The following is a 19857-nucleotide window of genomic DNA, read 5'->3' as shown; positions in this document are numbered from 1 at the left end:
GCTAAAGGAGTTTGAAACATTATTATGGGTAGAACTCAAATTAGTTTGGTGTGGTCTGATTTTTTAACAAAAAGCTATTTCTTCATGTTTTTATCTAAATATACATGTCATTTATTAAAAAATAATGAGGAAATTAAAATTAGAAACAAGATAAGTAACAGATATGCTTACTGGACAACTAGAACGTTAGGATCAATTCAAGAGGGAAAATGCCAACAATGAATAATTGTTGTACTCACATATTTAAAATGTTGCTAAGGATTCCTTACAGGATGAAAAGCATCAATAGAAAATATGGAACGTAAGAACCTCTCTTTAAAACTGCACTTACTTGCCCAGTACCATAAAACACCTTTAGGAAAAAATAGCATACTGTTTTTTTAAGTAGTGAGTGCTGGTTTGAAGAAAGATTCCATTCCTGTATCACACAGTCTCTGTAGCTAGTTTACAACTGCAGCAAAAGCTTCCAGAACTACGTGGTAGAAAGGAATGCATAGTCATATTGGTAGTGAGATGCAATATTAAGTTACTTATGCATCTGTATGTGTGTGAAGTAGGAATATTTTTGTGTTTAGTTACACCAGTAAGGAAATAGCAAACAACAGTGGCAGAAGAACACCCATTGCTATTATAAGATTTATTCTTAAACTAAAATTAAATAAAAGCATCATCATATAGACAATCCTAACTTAAAGAGTGGTGGTAAACTATGTAACACATTCTGATTAAGTGTATGCTCTGTTAGTTCTTCACAAATATGTGAGCAAAATTATTTTCTTGACATCTATTTTTCACAGAAAATTAGCTGCAGGTACTTGCAGCTTTCACTTCTTTCCTTCAAAAGACCTGAATAGTTACATGACAAATACCTGTACTGAATCAGGAAACAGAAATACTATCCAATGCACCCTGACTGTAATTCCCATTGCAGAATGAGGTGAGGAGAAAAAACACAGCAAATTCATTCCACTAAATGAATGGATTTTTTTTTTTAACACAAATAACTTCAAATTTAAAACTGTGCAAGAGGATATTACAATGATCATAGCTATTTTTTGAGCAGAAAAGACTAATCTTGGATACAATTATCACTCTTATGAGTCATTTGCTCAGACTTTTTTGATCTACATTCATAATAATTCACATCTGTTGCTTCAGGCACAGCCATAATCAGAAAGCAAGGATTGAGTTGGTTACCTGCCATCACTAATTTTATGTTTCATGGAGTATGTTTTCCAAATTTAGTATGACAAGGACACCATCAGATTACAGAATAATCTGTAACAAAATCCTTCATACCAATTTATTAAAAAACCTGAAACATTACCTTAAAATAAGCTTCAGGATGTGTGTGTGTGAGTTGCTCTTATTTATGCACTCTTGGTGAAGACAACAGCCTTCAACTTTTATTTACTGCACTGGTGAACAACTTCATTTTCATATTATCAGGTTTGCTGAGCAATACAACACTTTTACGTCCAGGTTACATATCTGATAAAATATTTTTCTGAAAATGTGTCAACTGTAATTCATAAACATCCCTATTTGCCAAGCTCAACAGCTTTTACAACACTTACTCAATTTTAACACATCAGAAAAATTATTTACTGAAGGAAACATCTACAGATACCAATCAACTGTACAGGGCCAAAAGGCTAAATTTCTCACTCTGAATTAAGTGTACTCCCTAAATGAATATCATCTAAACATGAAACTGTAATTCTTCCAATGACTGCTTTATATCTAAAAATAACGCTCCTGAATGCTGCAATTACATTTCTCATCTGGAGACATCTTTCTACATTATTTTCTTGAATGCATAAGATCCAGGCTCAACAGTGTGCTAATCAGCTGCACTGAACTCTAATGTGATCTAATTAACTAGAAACTACTCAGATTTGATTGGTGGGGTTTTTTTGGTTTGCTTTTAAATCCAAGCATATCTTAATCACCTTGTCTGCCCTCCAAAGAAGAGAGTAATGAAATAAGATGTTCAGAGGAAAAAATCCAACCTATCATTACAAAATATTCTTAGGTCTTGACAACATCTTACTCTCAAAATAGCATGTTTGTCCAGCTATTTCTTATGGATTCTGACTTTCAGATTTCTAGTCTTAAAACTGTTCACAGGTAAGAATCACCTATCGTGTGTATTCTGGTCACAGTGCAAGCTCTAACCATTTGAACTATGACACATAGTTAGCCTATAATGAAGTGAAAAAAACATTTCCTTGCCCTCAGTGTAGTCTGATGAAGGAAACAACTCTAGAGACTCCCATAAAGCTTTGCTCTCTGCACTGGAAAGTTCAGCGCACATACTATGCCGCTCTGTTTGAACTGGGTGTGTTCTTTGTCTGGCAGAGCAGGTTAGGAAAGATGTATGCACCAGAAGATATTCTTCCTTAGATTAGCAACAACCATCTGTTAGGCCAAATCTCCCAACTCCTCTAAAACTCTTAACATGTAACAGAGCTTACAGGAAAGAAAGATTAATACAGCAAGTGACCTCTTGAGTAATCTTGTCACTAACTCTTTCTCTCTCATATCAAAAGTATTCGTAACAATATATAAGCTACTAAATTGAACATACACCATATCTTTTTTTCTTTTTACTCACCTACGCAGTTATCACAAAGGCTGCAATGTGAGGCACGAGGTGGGCGGAAAATCTTGCAAGTAAAACAGTATTTTAATTTCACTGTCTGTCCATTGATGATCACTTCTTTTGTTCTGGGAGGAGGGCGATATCCTCCTGAACTGGAGCCATTTGCAATATCTAAACATGGAAATAGAACGCATTGCATTTTTCACATGAGCTTTGGTGTATGCATAGAACTGTCTTTGATGGCAACCTATTTTAAGTTTTAAATTGATATCAACACACTTAAAATAAACAACTTTTTTTCCCATTTGTATTCTCCTAAAATAACATGTAGCAAAAAGACAGTTAATTACAAATAGCATCCATAGCCGATCAATTCGAATTAAAGAGATCACCCAACCCAATTCTCAAATGCTGACATCAACCTTGATCACAAAACTCTTATACTTTCACACCCCCAATAATTCATGGAGAATACATTAAAAACTATGACCACTGTAGCAGGATGGTAAAACTTGGACAAATTATCTTTAGGATTTTAATAAATTTTTTTAGAATTCCTATAACAACAAAAAGACTCTCTAGAAGTGATGCAGAAATTCGCCAACCTAATATAGAATCTGCACATTTACTTAAGCAACAACAGATCTGTCATTAGACCTTGGTATTTGGTAGAAATAAGATCAGTCATCACTTTGAGATCTCTTAAATGCTGTGATAAAATGGAGCACATCCAGAATAGTATTTCACAGCTCCTGCTGTTTCTAAGTTTGAATATCTAACTCCCAGTGTTACTTTTACACATCTTGAAGTTTGTTGCATAAAAATAGTTTCCAACTACCTCATTTGGTGCAAGTGGTGGGGTTCTGAGTTTTGTTTGTTTGCTTACTTTTGCTTTATTTTAGAATATCAGCACTCATTTTATCCAGCAACTAAAGGACTGGTTAGGTTGAATCACTGAAGTTCAATTTTGTCCTTTAAATGTGTGCAAGCTGAGCTATACTCTGAAAGCTGAACATGTAAAAGCGGTACCTTTTTCCCAGTTTGTTGTGTAATCACAATCAAATCAAACCACAGAAGTGAAAAAAAAAAAAACAAACAACCCTAAATTATTACTCTTGGACAGGCTGAACAGCAAGAACAATGGGGAAGTAAAATAAATTATTTTCCAATATATGAATGAAACTACATTTCAAAGTCATAGTCACCTGCATAACTGTGTATCAAGTTGTCCCCCTCACTTTCATGTTGGACAAATGTGGAACTGTAATGACAGGTTACTGAAAGATCCATGACTTGCATTTGAGCTCAAATTGTTGGAAGTATCACTCACAATTTCTGACAGGTCTGTAGACACGTTTACACAGCCTACAAACTACATTTTCCAAGGGGACAACTAGAAAGCCTCCTACCTCGTAAGGTATTCAAATTAGCTGTAACATAACTGCTAGCAAAGGTGTCATTAAACAATTTACTAGATTTGGCAGCAAATCGAGCTTAAGAAATTCCCAATTGCAACAAGCTCACCACTTCATAAATATGCATCAATAAAAGTATTTGTGGGACACCACTGTAAACATGACCACTGAAACAACTGGACTTCAGAAAACTCTTGAGAAGAGGGTGGGAAGGAGGGGAGCAATAGCTGAGAATGGTAGAATCAGGGTTTGAAGTTCCTGAATGTCTCTTATGAGAACAAAATAGTGAATACTGAAGAAACAGCAGCTTAGAAGCAGCCTACTAGACCCTGATGAGCTACAGGCATTTGCTTATGTTGTATCAAAACTACCTCCTGCAATGTTCCTGCAATGCTGAAAAAGGTCCTATTGTCTGCACGCGGAAGCAGAGATTACTGTATGGCTCCGTAACAATCCATATTACCGATTTTGACCTCAAGGCCAACACTACTTGACAGTACTTTGAATTAAGTAAGTAAGTATTGCATTACAAGCTACTGGTGTATTAACATGCTGAAGCACAACTAGACAATAAAATTTGTTTCATGTGCAACGTGGGCATTATCTTGAGTTTCCTTTTTTGTTATTTTTTTATAGTTATGTCATTTAAAAAAACCGCATTGGTTTAACAATTGTGATTTTAAAGCACTCCAGCAGGTACAAGAATTTGATGAGGTCAACAGAAATAATTTGTTCGGGTTATAGTAAAAAATGTATTTTTTTATTTACTTGCATAACAGTTTATTTGTCCTCATGACATATCAGTTTGAGTTGGGTAATTTTTGATTTTTGAATTCTAATTCAGCACTAAGCTGAAAAGATGTTCTTTGAAGGGCACAGCACAACTGTGCTTACACTATTTAAAGCTTTACGGAGACATGTATGATTCCTAAATCCAGAAAATAGGGAAGAATCTCTCATCATCCAGAGACTACATTTAGAAAAGCCTCCTTGTTTGCAGTGAAAACTTATTTTCTGTAAAACAAATTATCACAGGCTGCATGAAATGCTGAAATAAATTATTTAAATAACTGTCTACAAAAGACAATACATTTTAGGGAAGAAAATCACCATAGGAAGTTTTTGTTATTAAAAATCCTCTATAGCTGATATTAGTCACTACCACTGAAAAAGATAAATGTATTTCAATACACTGTACTTGGGTGACAACATCCGCAGTAGGCTTGTAATATTCTTAGCCTTTCTATAAATTCATGGGCCTTACAAAACACACTGTTACGCCCATTTCTGACAACAGCCTGGTCAAAATAGACTTAAATTGCAAAGAAAAATGTAGGTTATTAGCACCAATTGGCTATTTATCAAAAAAAGCATTTAGCACGTGAATGTATAGCGCTCATTAATAAACCAATGATGACCAATTGATACTCATACTCAAATTAGGTGCATAATTGTAAAAAATGCACACAAAGCCTGAATTTTCTATACATGTAGCTTTCTATACTACTACAATCAGTGAATCATTGAATTTCCTAAAATAACAGTAATCTTTCACGTATTCTTTTACAAAATCTTATTGTTCCTGAATACGTACATGATCATTGAAACAAAAATACTTAAACCAGTCAAGGTGAATTGCTCAGAAGAAAAAAGCTCTTTTTCCTAATGAATCATTTATGCATCCAAAATGCACAATGACTAAACCCAGTATTTTCCCACTTTTTAAGATGTTCAAAAAGTGCACTGTATTTATTTTATTTTAAAATAGGCTCTGGCAAATTCTCAAAGGCCACTTCCCTCTTCTCTGGCAGAAAAGGGAGACTACTGGCCAGCCCATTATACTTACAACATTGGTTTTCTAAGAGGATTTCCTTCTGAACCTTTGCAGGGAAGTTCAAGTTCACAGGGAGACAGCAAATCCTAGCTCTCTGAGGAAAATTAATCTCAAAATCCAAGGATGAAAGCTAATGAAAGTGAAATTAACAACAACAGCCTTGCTGACTTTCCATGGAGTCAAACTTTCACCCACAATCCTACATTGCATGATCAAACCTGAAATCCCAGTCTTTATGTTTATTAACAATTTTTTTTTGTTTTTGAACAAAGCAACACGGCAAGGTCCAATGTGCTTGGATTTACTCAGATTTATCTCACCCAAATGTGCTAAACATGTCCTGGTGTTTCAGTGATGTTTTCACACTGTAATTAGCCTTCACTTGGACTGCTCATACTTGGGTTCTAATACAGATAATCTTCTAACATACGCACTCCTTTTAAGGCACATTAAGATTAACCTTTACAGAACCACCTTCCCCAAATGAACCTCCATTTAATCACTACTTTTTATACTTTTCTAATCCATTATAGATGTAGTAATGCAAGACACTTTACAAAAAGTTAAAAATTTCCCACTAATGGGATTGCCTTCCATCCTCTCTGCTCTGACACATTTTATAACTTCTCTAGCAGTGTTAGATGTTCATGCACTAGATGGGGCTCCAGCATTTTCATTACCCTACTACAAAACCCCCAAACACACAATCCATATTCTTGCAGGACCAAGGTACCTGAACTGCTATAAGGAAGTCACCCCAAGTACTTAATGGAGATACAGCACAGTCTAGTAACCTTCCAATGTGACAACAAACTCCACCTAGATTTCTCAAATTATTACATCAAAAATAAATGGGAGGTGCTATTTAGATGAGACTCAGAGGCTGGCATTTTGCATAGGTATCACCAGGATTCTTCCACTCAATCAAGCTCTTGGTTTTTGGGAGAATTTTCCTAAGATACCAATTTCTGTTTTTCAGATGCTTAAGAAAGATGATTCAACCCCTTTGGAACTCATGATGAATTATAAACATTTTAACACCTTTATCATATTAGACAAATTTGAAAAAGGAGCTGAAACCTAGCACATGCTGTATCCTTGAGCTTACCATGGAACTTTTTCTGCACAAACTTTGGTAGAAAAAAGATGGGCAGGGTGTTGGTATTGTCACAGCTTAGCTATCCTCAGCAGCATCTTGTTAAGAGCTATAGAGTTAACTTCTGTATTTCTTTACTGCAGAGCACAGATTAACCTGTTTATGAAAAGGTTATGAACACTCCACCACTGCAGAGAAACCAAGGATGACATGTTCCAGCAGAACTGGGTTATTGGAGACTGCTGCAGTCAAGCACAGCAAGGAATCAAGAGTCAAGGAATCTGACTACCTCCCTACCACCTCCACAAGAAAGAGATGGCACCTGTCCAACCCAGAGAAAGGAAAAGCTTTGAGTAAATCCACCACAGAAACACAAGGTGAGTAAATAGCAGAGTAAAAGGAAGGATCAGAAAAACAGGAAGGAGTGACAGCCAACCACCAGATACAACCAAGCAGGATTCAGCTAAGAGCCATGGAGGCAGGGCTGAACAGAAGTACAGGAAAGACAGGGCAGAATGCAAGGATATATGTACCTAGCATGCAGTGCAAGAGGCAGAAGAGAGCCCAGAATGGACTCTAAACACCAGAAAGCACAGGATTCTCCAGAAATACGAACCAAAACCTGAACAAATTTCCAGAACAAACTGTACTAACTTCTTGTGTCTAGGCCACAACAACCAGATGTACATTCTTACAGCGCTGCCTTCTGCCTTGCCTGTCTAGGTTATTACCCAAAGAACAACTTCACTGCTCCTTTTGATTATTTTTTTTTTTGTGTGTGCGTGTGTCTTTATAACCTCTGGATTATGAAAATAATTTATCTAAGCCACTTTCTATGCCAATTAGCCAGTGTTCAAATATACCTCATCCTTCAAATGGAGCCAAGAACACAGACAGTTAATTTATAGCCTGCTTATACGTCTGCCATTCTATAAGAATAGAGAATTAAACTGTACATCTAAAATTCTAGAGAGACTATTACACCACATTCATTTCAAAACCAGATACAATTAAATACCACATATATGAATACTGGATTTAAAAACTGAGGAATTTGTTTGCTGTGGTTAAATTGGGGAAAATCCTTTACTGAAGGTGTATTTAAAACATGATTTACAGAACACTCAAGATTTCACCAAGTAGTTGGATACAATGGTGAAAAAACTGTCTTAGCAAGATAACTAAATCCTAATAACTACTCTTCAAAAGCTCACTTGCAATATCATTTAGCAGACCATCATCACTATCATCTTTATACGTAATTACTGAAAAGGTAAATTCCCATTAGAAAGACCACTGTTTTACATGAAAAGAATAAGTTATCCTAGTTTTTGTTCTGAAAATTTTTTTCCCCCAACTGCACTGCCATTTTTAGAGGTAGATAATCAGCAAGTAAATTTCAGTAGCAGCTTCAGTAATGGATTTTAATTTCATTTTCTGCCTAAGAGACTCAGTAAGTTCAAAGAAATGAACACAGAATTTGAAAAGTACTTACAGAGATGATAGGGAACATACGACAGTACCTAGATGGATACTACTAATCTTTTCACAATCTTAACCTCCTCTCTGTCCCTTTTCAAACACAGGTGCGAATGCCTCGCAGTGTTTAGGAAGATTTTATTAAATTTTCAAACAGTTTAAGGAATTAGAACTATGATTTTCCTGTGGCTGATCTATCAGCAACCAGTGGCACAATTCAAAACACCATAGCTGCCTTTCTGTCTAAACTGATGACCCTTTTTTTCACTCAGAAAACTTCTTAGTAAGGGAAGCAACAAGTATATCCTTTACTTTAACCAGGGCTAAGATAACTTCCCTCAAATACATGTTTCTTCATACACAGTTATGCTTCAGATTTTGGTTACAATTATCCCACATTATAGTAGGAATAAATTATTCTCTCAATCATTAAAACTTATCTCATTACAGAGAAAAAGAAACAACATGGATTACCAGCAGTAAAAAGCCTGAAGATTTTTCTGTAAATCCTACTTCTAACCAACTTCAAAATCCTATCCTTAGCCAAAAATGGGTTCAAAGAAATTTGTTAATATAATAAGTGAAAGAAAGATGGTTGGTCAGCAGTATTGGACACAAATGTCTTCTGTTCTCCTAGTTCTGGTTTAAATATGCTTTATGAGTGTGATTTCTATACAGTGCCCTCCTATGGTGGTCCAGCCTTTTCCTAATGAGAACTCCTGATTAGGTACAGCAGTGACACACACAGTGCTGTTTTTCAGAGAAGGCAGAAGACCAATTAACACAAATGGGTTGGTTCTATGCATATAAGTAGGAAGGTTTGTGTGTTGTTCTGTAGAAGTGATTTAAAAACAAGTTTGGTACTCATTAAACAATTGTTAAGCTTTCATTTTTAAACTACTTTAAAATGCTAAATTTGTGAAAGATTAAATTTAACTGAACCATACAACACTATTTTCTTAATTTAAACTTTCTAAAGTATCACATATGTTTTATTTTATCTAGAAAGTACTGCTTCCTTTATTAAGTGTTTTAAGTAACTCATACCACATACGATAAAGACCTACTTTTACACTTTGGAAACAGATTACATTCTGTTCTTTATCATTAGGACAGCAGAGAATAGTTTGATGGCTGGCAAATTAAGATTACTTGTGTTTCACAAGAGGAGAAAAAAATAGGTGTGCTGGGACTGCTGGAGTAAAATAGCTAGGAGAGGTCAAGACGTCAGGCTTATGACATGTAAAGGTTTAACAGCAATCTAAGTTCTCCAAGTAAGTCTTATGAAAGGTTACTCAATTAAAATGATAGACTTATGATTTCAAATCTCTAACAAATATATTTACCTTCCAATCATAAGACATTTTACTGGGATCTCCGGTACTGAAACAGACAAAAAATGTCCACTGCTCCTTAAATATTGCATTAATAAAATTGAAAAACCCCTTAATTTAAAAAAAACCAGAATACTGGCAAGCTGCCACAGTAACTACAAAAGCAATAAAACAGCTAAATGGGAATCTCTATTTTGAAATTGCTCTCTCTGGAAAACTCTTAAATTTTAAACAATTATTTATCTACAAATTGGAACACAGCTTTATGATATAAAGGAGCATTCCTTTTTGGCAACACTAAGGAAGATACCCTGTCTGAATTCCATCCTCCTCCCACCCATAATTCTTACAGAAAGAATAGTTTTTTTGAGAAGAGATGGGGCCAAAAAAGAGAAGCGAACGGAAATTGTAACTTTTCCTACACTTCCTCAAATAATTGTGAGATGTGTTTTTCCCCCAGTCTCCATCCTTTCCTTCCCAGCTATAAGAAAAATACACCATTACCCATTATAGCAACTTACTTCTATGCAGCACATTTACATACTCAGTATTCAATTCCGAAAGGAGTTTGCAGTGACAGCACTGGCTAAAGCTAAAACGAGCTCCAAAATCAGTTGTCTTAAGAAATCTGCTGGCTTTCCCAACAACACAAATTTGAACTTTGGCATTTGTTTTTCACAGATCTGGATTCTGCGAATATTAGGAATTCTTCTATTACACAAGCAAGGACTGAAATTATTGTGTTCAAAGAGAATTCCTGTTCCTTGGTAAAAAAACATTCCATATCCATTTTAATGCGTTTATTTAGAGTGCAGTGAGAATATGGCTTCACAACACTCCTCCATTTTGTATTAAAATTTCTTTATGGCATGTAAGGGCAGGCCAACTGAAGATTACCTTTTTAAATAATCCAGAGTGCCATATCCAAAAGTAAGCAAACAGAAGAAATATGTATGAATTGAAATGCATCCATCTGGGATGGAGCTATCTGGGTCATGTAGGATCTAATAGTTTTCTTTCCTGTATACTATGTTCGGTACGGTCCTTGCCCAAAGCTAAGCCCCGACTGACTAAATGTAACCTTCCTGTGATGGCAATGACAGCTGACTCCCAGCTATACACAGTTAATCCAAACAATGTAAAAAAGCAGTGTAGATCTTCTTCCTGAAATGTGAATGCCAGCAGAATACACTGGTTTGGAATGCTATACCAGGTCTATAAAATTTCCTTTCCACAAAGTCTGAGGATGCTGTTCCATGGTCATACATTTCTAAAAGCCTCAAAACCTTCAGACAAAGCACATACAGCGCAAATACAACTAGCTGCTAAATATAGCATGTTGCAAATGCATTGATTCCACTTCAGAACTCAAACCCAAACACTTTAAAAGACACAAAATAATGCTTATTACAGACACCTTTTTAGCGGAACACATAACATAGTATAACAGCTGCGGTCAAGAACTTCCAAACCTCGTGAAAAAAAATGATCTCACTGTAGTGATGATCAATGAACTCATCACTGTATTTTGAAATCCTGCTGCTTTTTTGAGCTGTATCAAAGATAACACGTGCTTCCAGAAAATAAAATAGCCTCCAGCACCAGTTTTCTGAAACTAAGTCCTTCTGAGAAGACTTTTAATCACAATTAAACCATTAGATTCAACCAACTGCTAAGGTAGTAACTAAGGTAACTTGTTACCTTTTCTCTGCTAAATGCTTATTAAGGCCTAAAAGAGTGAATACAAATACCAACTTTTTTTGTTCTACCTTATCAATATTTCTTTGTCCAACAGATCTCTTAAATGGAAGATATAGCTGCATGACTGCTTTCAGTCTCTTGACAGCTATGTAGTAAGAGGTCATACTGCTGTTAACATTTTGCTATTTTGCCATGAATTCTTGTATCATTCCCATTTACTTGGGCATGGTTCACAGTGTGATTTAGGTGTGTACAAACTACATTTGTTTTCTGAGGAAACTAAACTAGAACTTCTGCTTCATGTGTACACCATAATATGGTGTTAGTCTAAATCAATGACTTTGCCCCTCAGACATTTTCACTAGCGCTCTGTGGAGGACATACAACCTAGAGAACCAGAAAAAAAATAGTCTGAAGTTAACTGCTCAAATTCACACTCTACAGATGCAGAAGCACCTACAACAACAGCTTTTGCTCCTACTGCATTAAATTATTTGTCACAGTAAACAAGACCTAAGACTGTACTCTAGTAGTATTAAACAGCAAGGACACTGCAGGTATTTCTCCTGTGACTGCATAAACCTGTTATCTGTCTTTTCAATTATATGAGTGAGTGCTCCTCTGAAATTGCTTCAGAAATGGGATTTCTATTGACTCTCATATTAAAGCAGATGTAGTAGCCTTTAGTAAGCTTTAGTAGCTTACATAAAAATAAGCAAAACCCACCACTGTTCATGAAGCAGTTCTGCAAACTCATCCTGTGTTTTCTTATCCTTGTAGCACACTTTAGTTATTCAGCATGTCTGTAGCTGTAGAAATTCCACAATTAGAATTTAGTTAACAATTCTCTTGATAAATGGGGCTGATTAAAATCTAGTTCACTCTCCTTTAATTGTGCTGGCTTTACTCAAAAATAGTAACATTTTATTACTTTTACTGAAGAAAAATCTTCCCAAGACTGCATCAACTTACAAGACTGTATATTAACACAGAGACTTACCTAACTCTTTCACAACATGAGTAACAACATAATTAAATGCAGATAAACTCTGAGGGTTCATTACATTAAAAGAGGCACAACTGTAAAACTTTTGCAATAACAGCTTTCTTGCCAAAAACACTTTAGGAAGTATTCTCTTGTGCACTACTGAGACTTCTACCAGACTTGCTGAAAAGTATTTACAGTAATAACTATGATTCTTCAAGGCCAGGATTTTGCTTACTATCTTTGTTGGTGAAGAACTGATCAACCATCTTTCCACAGGAATCACTGCAATGTCATCAGACATTACAACTCCAGAACAACGGACAAGATGGGAGTAACTCCTCCCATGAGCAGAGCAGCACACTGCCTTCACACAGTACATGCACCCTCGGGAGGAAAGTGAAGAGACAACAGACCTTCAGTGTTACCTATTTGTCTCTCTAGATCTGCTGCTTCATCTGGTGTTGCACGTGGGAGGACACCAGGATCACTGAAACTAGTGCGCAGCAGGGTCCCCATCACGAAAAAGAAAAGAATCCCACCAATTGCAGGTATAGCAGGTGTAATCTTCTCTGACAAATATGGGCAGCTGGAAAAAGAAAAAAGATTAAACATAATCAATAACACAGTCCAACTTGCTCTCTGATTACCATTATAAATACATGTGAAGAATTCACTTTCTTCTACTGATACACGACTTGTCTCAAAATGTTTACTGAAGCTGAAATTTATATTTAGGTATTTACGACACTTCTGAAATTTCTTATAATCTGTTTAATATAATAAAGGTCCAAATAGCATAATAATGATCTCAATGAATACAATATTCATAAAAAAATATTTATGACAGCATATTATAGATCATGTATTTGTTAATCTACTGCCCTATTACATAAAGTAAACTGGGGTGAGGGGAAAAGCAAAATAACCTGAAGATATTCAGCAGTAAAAAGCAATGCAATTAAGTCTATGAAATGAATTTATCATCCATCACAAAGATGGTGCTCAGGAACTTGCAGCTGTGACACATTCCTTTAATAGCCCTGATATACACCAATATTGTAACACCACTGCTAATCCTTTCTTAATCAGATTTTGTTAACTTGGTATGCTTGTTAACTAATTTACAAAGATGACTGAAAAAGACAATGCATCACAGCATCACATCTGGAAACAAACAATCTGGGGGGGGGGGGGGGGGGGGTGTGTGTCTAGGGCAACATGGCAACATCAACAGCCCTTTTCCAGCACAAAAGGCTCTGTGGTTGTCAGACTTTCAATATACATGCAGGGCTTAAGACTGGATCACAGTTTTAGCAAATCTTCCATGTAATAAAATCAAAATGGACACAAAAACTGGAATCTAAACAACACAAAAAAATATGTCTCTTTATAGCTGTGCAAAAAGAAGGGATATGGACACTTGGACATTACACAGTATATATCACTCTTCTCTTGTCAATCTGAGTCACACAAGCGCTGCAGGATCATCTTAGAAAATACACAGGCTGAAGACTATGTTCATAGCTCTTATATTAAGTAGAAGTGGCCAAAACACAGAGATAGTTTCATCCTTTTCCAATATGTGTCAAAAGTCCTAAAATAAGACTAAACCCAACATAAGCTGAAAGCCAACAAGTTCCAGGCCTTAGGGCTTCATCTGAAGCTTCCAGGTATCAATCAAGTTTAATCAACATCGTCTTCCTGTTTCTGCGGACTGCCTTCAATGATGATTCAGAAGTGCAAGCTTTTGCACTGCAAGTCAGTTAACCTCACTGGAATGTTCACTCTGAGCAAGTGATGACAATGTCAGCTTCATCATCCATCACTTCTGCTGACAGGATGGGGAGAGAATGGAAACACTTTTCATACCAGCTACCATGTACCAAGCTTTTATCTTGCTGCATAATTCTGTTAAATGTACTTGGCTGTTTCATTGAACACTGTGGGTTTCACAGATGCAGTGAGTCCAAGCATGCTACTCAGAGCACCATACCATCGCTGAGTGGAATTCTTCTTTCACCCTACATGAATGTTGATATTACAGGTATAACAAGTTATGAAAGATTAAAAAGACAACTGGGTATAAAAAATTCAACAGTGAAGGGCAAGAGAATCTGTAGTTTCATATAATGAATAAACTTTTTAAATACTAGGAAATGTACTTCAAATGCACACTTTCAGAAAATACGTTTCAAAGCCCCAGATTTATGAAATCAGTGTTAACTACAGGAAGCAGCAGCAAGACAGCTGGTAGACATAAGCCTTGCTCCCATCACGTCAGAAAAGTCAGTGAGAATGAGCAACCAAAAAGAAGCTTTCATACCACATACATGTCCTACTGCTCAATTTATTTCTTGCCACAAAGGATTACTGAAATCAAAACTACTATGATATGCTCAGAGAGGAGTACAAATAGGCTGCAAGAACATATTTTTAAAAGGATTAGAGGGAACATGTACGTTAATGAACACTAAATATAGCACAGTTCTGCTATTCTTCTATTACATTATTCATTACACATACCGAAGAAATTGCAACTGTGATGAAGTCTGTTGACCAAACGAGCTGTATGTGTGCAAAAGGTACCATGAGATAATCTCAGAGCAGCACAGCAGGTGCAACACAGTTTAGACAGGTGCCAACACAAAAACTGCAGTGGCATCTGCCTACACAAATTCTCAGTGATACTTAGAGAACGGAAACTGTGGGCCATCATATCAGTGACACGCTTTAACTGTAATTTTACAGGGAACTGGTACAAAGAACAAATTCCTGTGCTGAAAAAACTGAGAAAGCCTTGCACTGCTGTAAAGTGATGACTTCACTATAGTAAAAAAGCATGAAAATGCCTCTGCCTTGCTGAACCAAGTCCATCTGTATAAAAAAAAACAACACCCAAACACTCTCAAAGCCTGTACACTGTTCACCAAAGGCAAGTGTAAGGTAATCTGCTTCACCTAAAGCTGTTTTCAGCATTTAACAACCTGTATTTTAACAACTTTGACTTGCAGTAATGTAGAAAACACTGAAGATGTTATTTTTTGCAATAATAACCAACTAATGTTCCACCAATTAAGAAATTATTTCAAGCTGAGAAACCAGTTCTTAAAGAGATTCAGATTGTAAGCCTAGGCAGGACTATTCAATCCAGTCTGATTTATGTATGAACAGACCATATAATACTGCATCAGAGTTCAATGATCTCCATCCTTTAGGAAGGCCCAATCACTTTTTCAAAATTCTATCAATTCAATTAATAATTACAAAACCCCCAGACACTGCACAGGACTTTTTATTTTTCATTCATGTCTGTGGGGAGAAAAAAAGGGGGGGGGAGGGGAAAAAACATCTTAGTATCTCCTGAGTTACTAAAAAGTCCAATTAAAATGGCTTCGAATTAAAAATGTAGATTTTAGCCCCAAATTGTCAACACATCTGTAGAAATACCACTGCATATTTATATCATTTATATTTTCACACTTACACAACAAATGCGTTTATACTGCTACATTAAGTCAATGCTAATATCATTTTAAACAGCTTTAGAGTTGCTCCTTTTAGAATTGTCAAATACTGTACACAAAAAAATATTATTCCCAATATCTGCTCAAATTCCTTAATTAATTTGCTTCAATTCAGTTTGCATCCCTTCAGACATCAGCTTTGCTCAGATGTTACAAGAAATATGTTTTCTGGATGGCACTTTCAGTGTCTTTTTAAAGTAAATATTAGCAGGTATTTCCCGACAGCAAATTTCAGAACTTTCACACAGAGGGATCCCCATGAAGAAGACAGCCCATCCACAGCAGAGAGCTCCAGAACAATCTCTGTCCTACTGCAGAGCAAGTAGTGACAAATACCTTTAAATTAGCAGTTGGTAACTACTAAATGTGAATTGATATCCTCAGTTTACATCTTAACACAGAGTAAAGCAAATTATTTCAATCAGTATCTGTAATGATAGCAAGTACTGACTAGGTCCATCCCAGAAAACAGTTGTTAGAAGTATTAATTGACTATAGATCCCACTAGAAATTGTTATTGTGGAAATAGCTTCTTCAGAGAACAATGTTTGGATTTGCACACAGCAATAAGTAAGACAACCTGAAGTTTTGAATTAATATAGGGGTTTTATACAAATCAGGCCTGCTTTTTGCTTGGCTTCTCAGCTGTTTTTGAAGCATCATGTGAAAGTCTGCATGAGTGTAGGAGGGAAATAAGTTCCAGTCTGTCACAGCGAGATAAAAATAACAACACACTGGCATTTAAGAGATAATTATCAAGTATCATCCCTAGGAATGAAGGATGCAGAAGAACAACAAAAGTAATTCTTACCACCCAGCAGCCCTCTGAACTGTGTAACCTGCTCCATGTGGCTAGTGAGATCAATAGAAAAATACACACAGTAACTGTACTGAAGAGGACACACAGAGCACACACAGTCAGAATCCTACAACTTTCAACCCCTTCATTAGAAAAGAGGAGGGGAAAAAAGAAGCCTCCTTAAGGCCTTTCCTGGAAAGATGAAGGCTTTCTCAAATAGTTCACTGACAGTTGTTGTTATTCATTGATGAGAGATACAATAAATGACAAACCTATCCAGTGGGGATAATGGAGATTTGGAGAGAGTCTAACCTGCAGAGAGGCTAACCTGGTAGTTACCAAAAAACATTAGTAACAAACACAACCACTTACTTAAGAGTATAAAAAAAAGACAGGGTTTTATACTTGTGAGAAATTTGAGATCTCACTTAACATTTGCTAAGATGACAGGCAAAAAGCAATAAAAGTACAGATTTATGCAAAGATGTAGCAGCTATCACACTTAATTACACTAATTAAAACAAACACAAACCAACAAAAAAACCTCCCCCCCAACTAGCTTGGCTGTCAAGCATACTATATGTTGAGCTTTTCATCAGCATGAAACTCTTTGCAGCAGATACTTTAAGAATGTACTCTACAAGTACATTTTTTGTATATTGTTCTCTATGTAAGTATAGCTGAACCAAGTAACAAGGGAAAAAAATACTGTTCATTTCCCTACATCATCAATTTAATTTATGTTTCTGCAAGTATTGCCTATTTGATATACCAGTACCTGCTGGTGCACAGCTGATGTCCAATGCTGAGAGAGAGCGCATGCACTCCAAACCCTGGATGCGGTTCTACATGTTACAAGTTAACACCCGAACAAGACTGTGCAACTTCCTTAAACTAAATGAATGGGTTTGTTGTTTGTCCTTCCACTCTTACCTACAACTCCTCTCAGCTTCCCCTTCCTCTCAACTCCACATCACTGCTTCAAGTCATTTGGTCCCAAACTTCTTCCCTTACACCAACAAAGATGTTCATCAGGTTCTTCTGTGAGCCAAATTAGTCTACTAAAATGTATGAAGATGACACCATTTTCTTGACTTCTCTTTCTGCCTTTTCAACAAATCAAATATGCACTTGGAAAGGAGCAGTGATATTAGCACAAAGCAAGAGAGACAGAGACAAAACCAGCGGGAGAGGGAAAATGGAACAGAGGGAGGAGACCTCCACTCGAGCAGCTGTCAGTAGGGCTTTCATTCAGACCACTGCCTCTTGTGAAACCACATTCTAACCTTGATCTCTTTCAATTTAGAGATGGCAGCAGAATAGCCATACAAACAGATGAAAGGCAAATCAAGACTCTGGGATAGAAGAACAAAAATGGCTTATAATTTACTTTTCTAATGACAATTTACCAATTTAAATAAAACATTTAAAAATATGCACATAGACCACAACACAGACAGTGGAAGATGCAAGGATAGGCAAAATGTGAGGGACAGCAAGAACCTTGGAGGCTGCTGCCTGACAAAGACTGCAGGAAGATAAATGGGGCAAAGAGAAGGATCAGAGTGAAATAAATTTCACTGTTGTAGAGTTTGGAGGGTTGCCTCTTTTTACTTGTTTTAGAACAGAATGTCAGCTGGAGAACACTACATTTTACACTGCTGTTCGGAAGAGTGTTAATGAAGTATAAGGAGGCATAAAAAGAATCACAGAAGTATTATTTTTATAGACTGCACTCGTGGATTCAACCTGCTACAGATGACTTCAAAGGTACTGCATGTATGATATTAAAACACAGTTTTAATACACTCAGAATTGCAAAAAGAATGGTGTAAGTTTTCCAATTGCATAGCTACTGCAGAAATCAAAGTCACAGGAATTTAAAGACCAGAAGAAAAATAGTATCAGAGAATGTCTGAATGTATCGGTTCTTCAGACGGCATTTTCCACTTCCACTCCCATATCCCAGCATCCTACAACTACCTCTAAGACCTTTTTTTAAAGTTAGGATGAAGAAACTCTTAAGAAAGGTCTCACAGAAGAAAAAAGTTACAAAAATAAACAACTTGCAAGTTCATCAACCAGTTGATGGCTAATTTTTCACAAGCATGCCACTGGCACACAAAAATTGTGCTGTAAATACAGATTAGCCCAAGTAATGTTATACGAAATGCTTAAGAAGATTAGCTAGGAAGTTTGCATTAGTTTCCTACATCTGCCTGGTTCTTTTGTACAGCCTTTAAAACTCCTATTAAAATTTTCAATAAAATTAAGGAAACCACAGACTAATTTCAATGGGATTTGAAATTCACTTAAAAAAAAAAAAAAAGAAAAAAATTTCATTATTCTTTTTTGTATTTTGAACTATTTTTTAACATCATACACCCCCACATTTCAGAATGGTCAGTTTCAAGAACTTATTTGATAAAATACAAAAATCACTCTTCTAATACCTTGCTTAATTTCAAATCCAGAAGATGTGGAATGCTGCAAACACATGAAGACTATGGAAAACACAACAGCTAATAAATAAAAGGCAGAATGACAGCAGGAATGGAAAAAATTGGCAGGATATTACCTCCTCCTCAGTTTAATAATCTAAAATATTATGCCCTCATCATAAATGCAGATTTATTGACTAGTTTCAGCATTTAACCTTGCTTGAATGCTTTACAAGTTTATCTGATATGTTATCATACCATATACATATTTTTTTCTGTATTTGTTATACTTCTTGGGAATAACTCCACTTAAAATTAAGTCTAATTAAAAATAATTTTTAAGTGGGAACACATACAGAATAAGAGTAATTATATTGTGAATATAAGTATCCCAGCCTCTACCAGCACTTAGAAATTATTCCTTGAAACAAAGAAGATTAATATGACAAAATCACACAGATTACAGAACAGCATGTTCTTTAAGCTTAACAAATAAAGTACTTTAGAAGTTCTCTCAAACCTAGTACAAAGTAAAATCAGCTTAATGTTACCTTGAACAGCAAAAGCTCAACGACTGGTCTTCAAAATTTCATGTGAAAACCTGACACAATTTGGTCTTTAAAGACAATGTCAAAACACAT

The 19857-nt window shown here is 36.0% G+C and overlaps 1 protein-coding gene across 6 annotated transcripts in view; it reads right to left on the bottom strand.

Moving 5' to 3' along the window:
- ZDHHC14 (zinc finger DHHC-type palmitoyltransferase 14) overlaps window positions 1-19857 on the bottom strand; it is a 124481-nt gene that overhangs the window by 31975 nt on the left and 72649 nt on the right. For 4 of the 6 annotated variants that reach the window (XM_061471645.1, XM_061471640.1, XM_061471642.1 and 1 more), the window contains exons 2-3: window positions 12866-13038; window positions 2618-2776 (exon numbers count right to left, since the gene is read on the bottom strand). In XM_061471645.1, coding sequence (XP_061327629.1) covers window positions 2618-2776; window positions 12866-12968 — 262 coding nt within the window. In that variant the 5' untranslated portion in view covers window positions 12969-13038. The remainder of the gene's footprint in view (window positions 1-2617; window positions 2777-12865; window positions 13039-19857) is intronic. The other 2 variants (XM_061471641.1, XM_061471643.1) reach the window with 1 other exon arrangement.

The sequence above is a fragment of the Pezoporus flaviventris genome, unplaced genomic scaffold, assembly GCF_033815535.1.
Source record: "Pezoporus flaviventris isolate CSIRO_AGI_PZ_B2104156 unplaced genomic scaffold, CSIRO_AGI_Pfla_v1 ptg000066l, whole genome shotgun sequence".
Classification (NCBI taxonomy): domain Eukaryota; kingdom Metazoa; phylum Chordata; class Aves; order Psittaciformes; family Psittacidae; genus Pezoporus; species Pezoporus flaviventris.
This window is presented reverse-complemented; position numbering and strand designations above follow the sequence as displayed.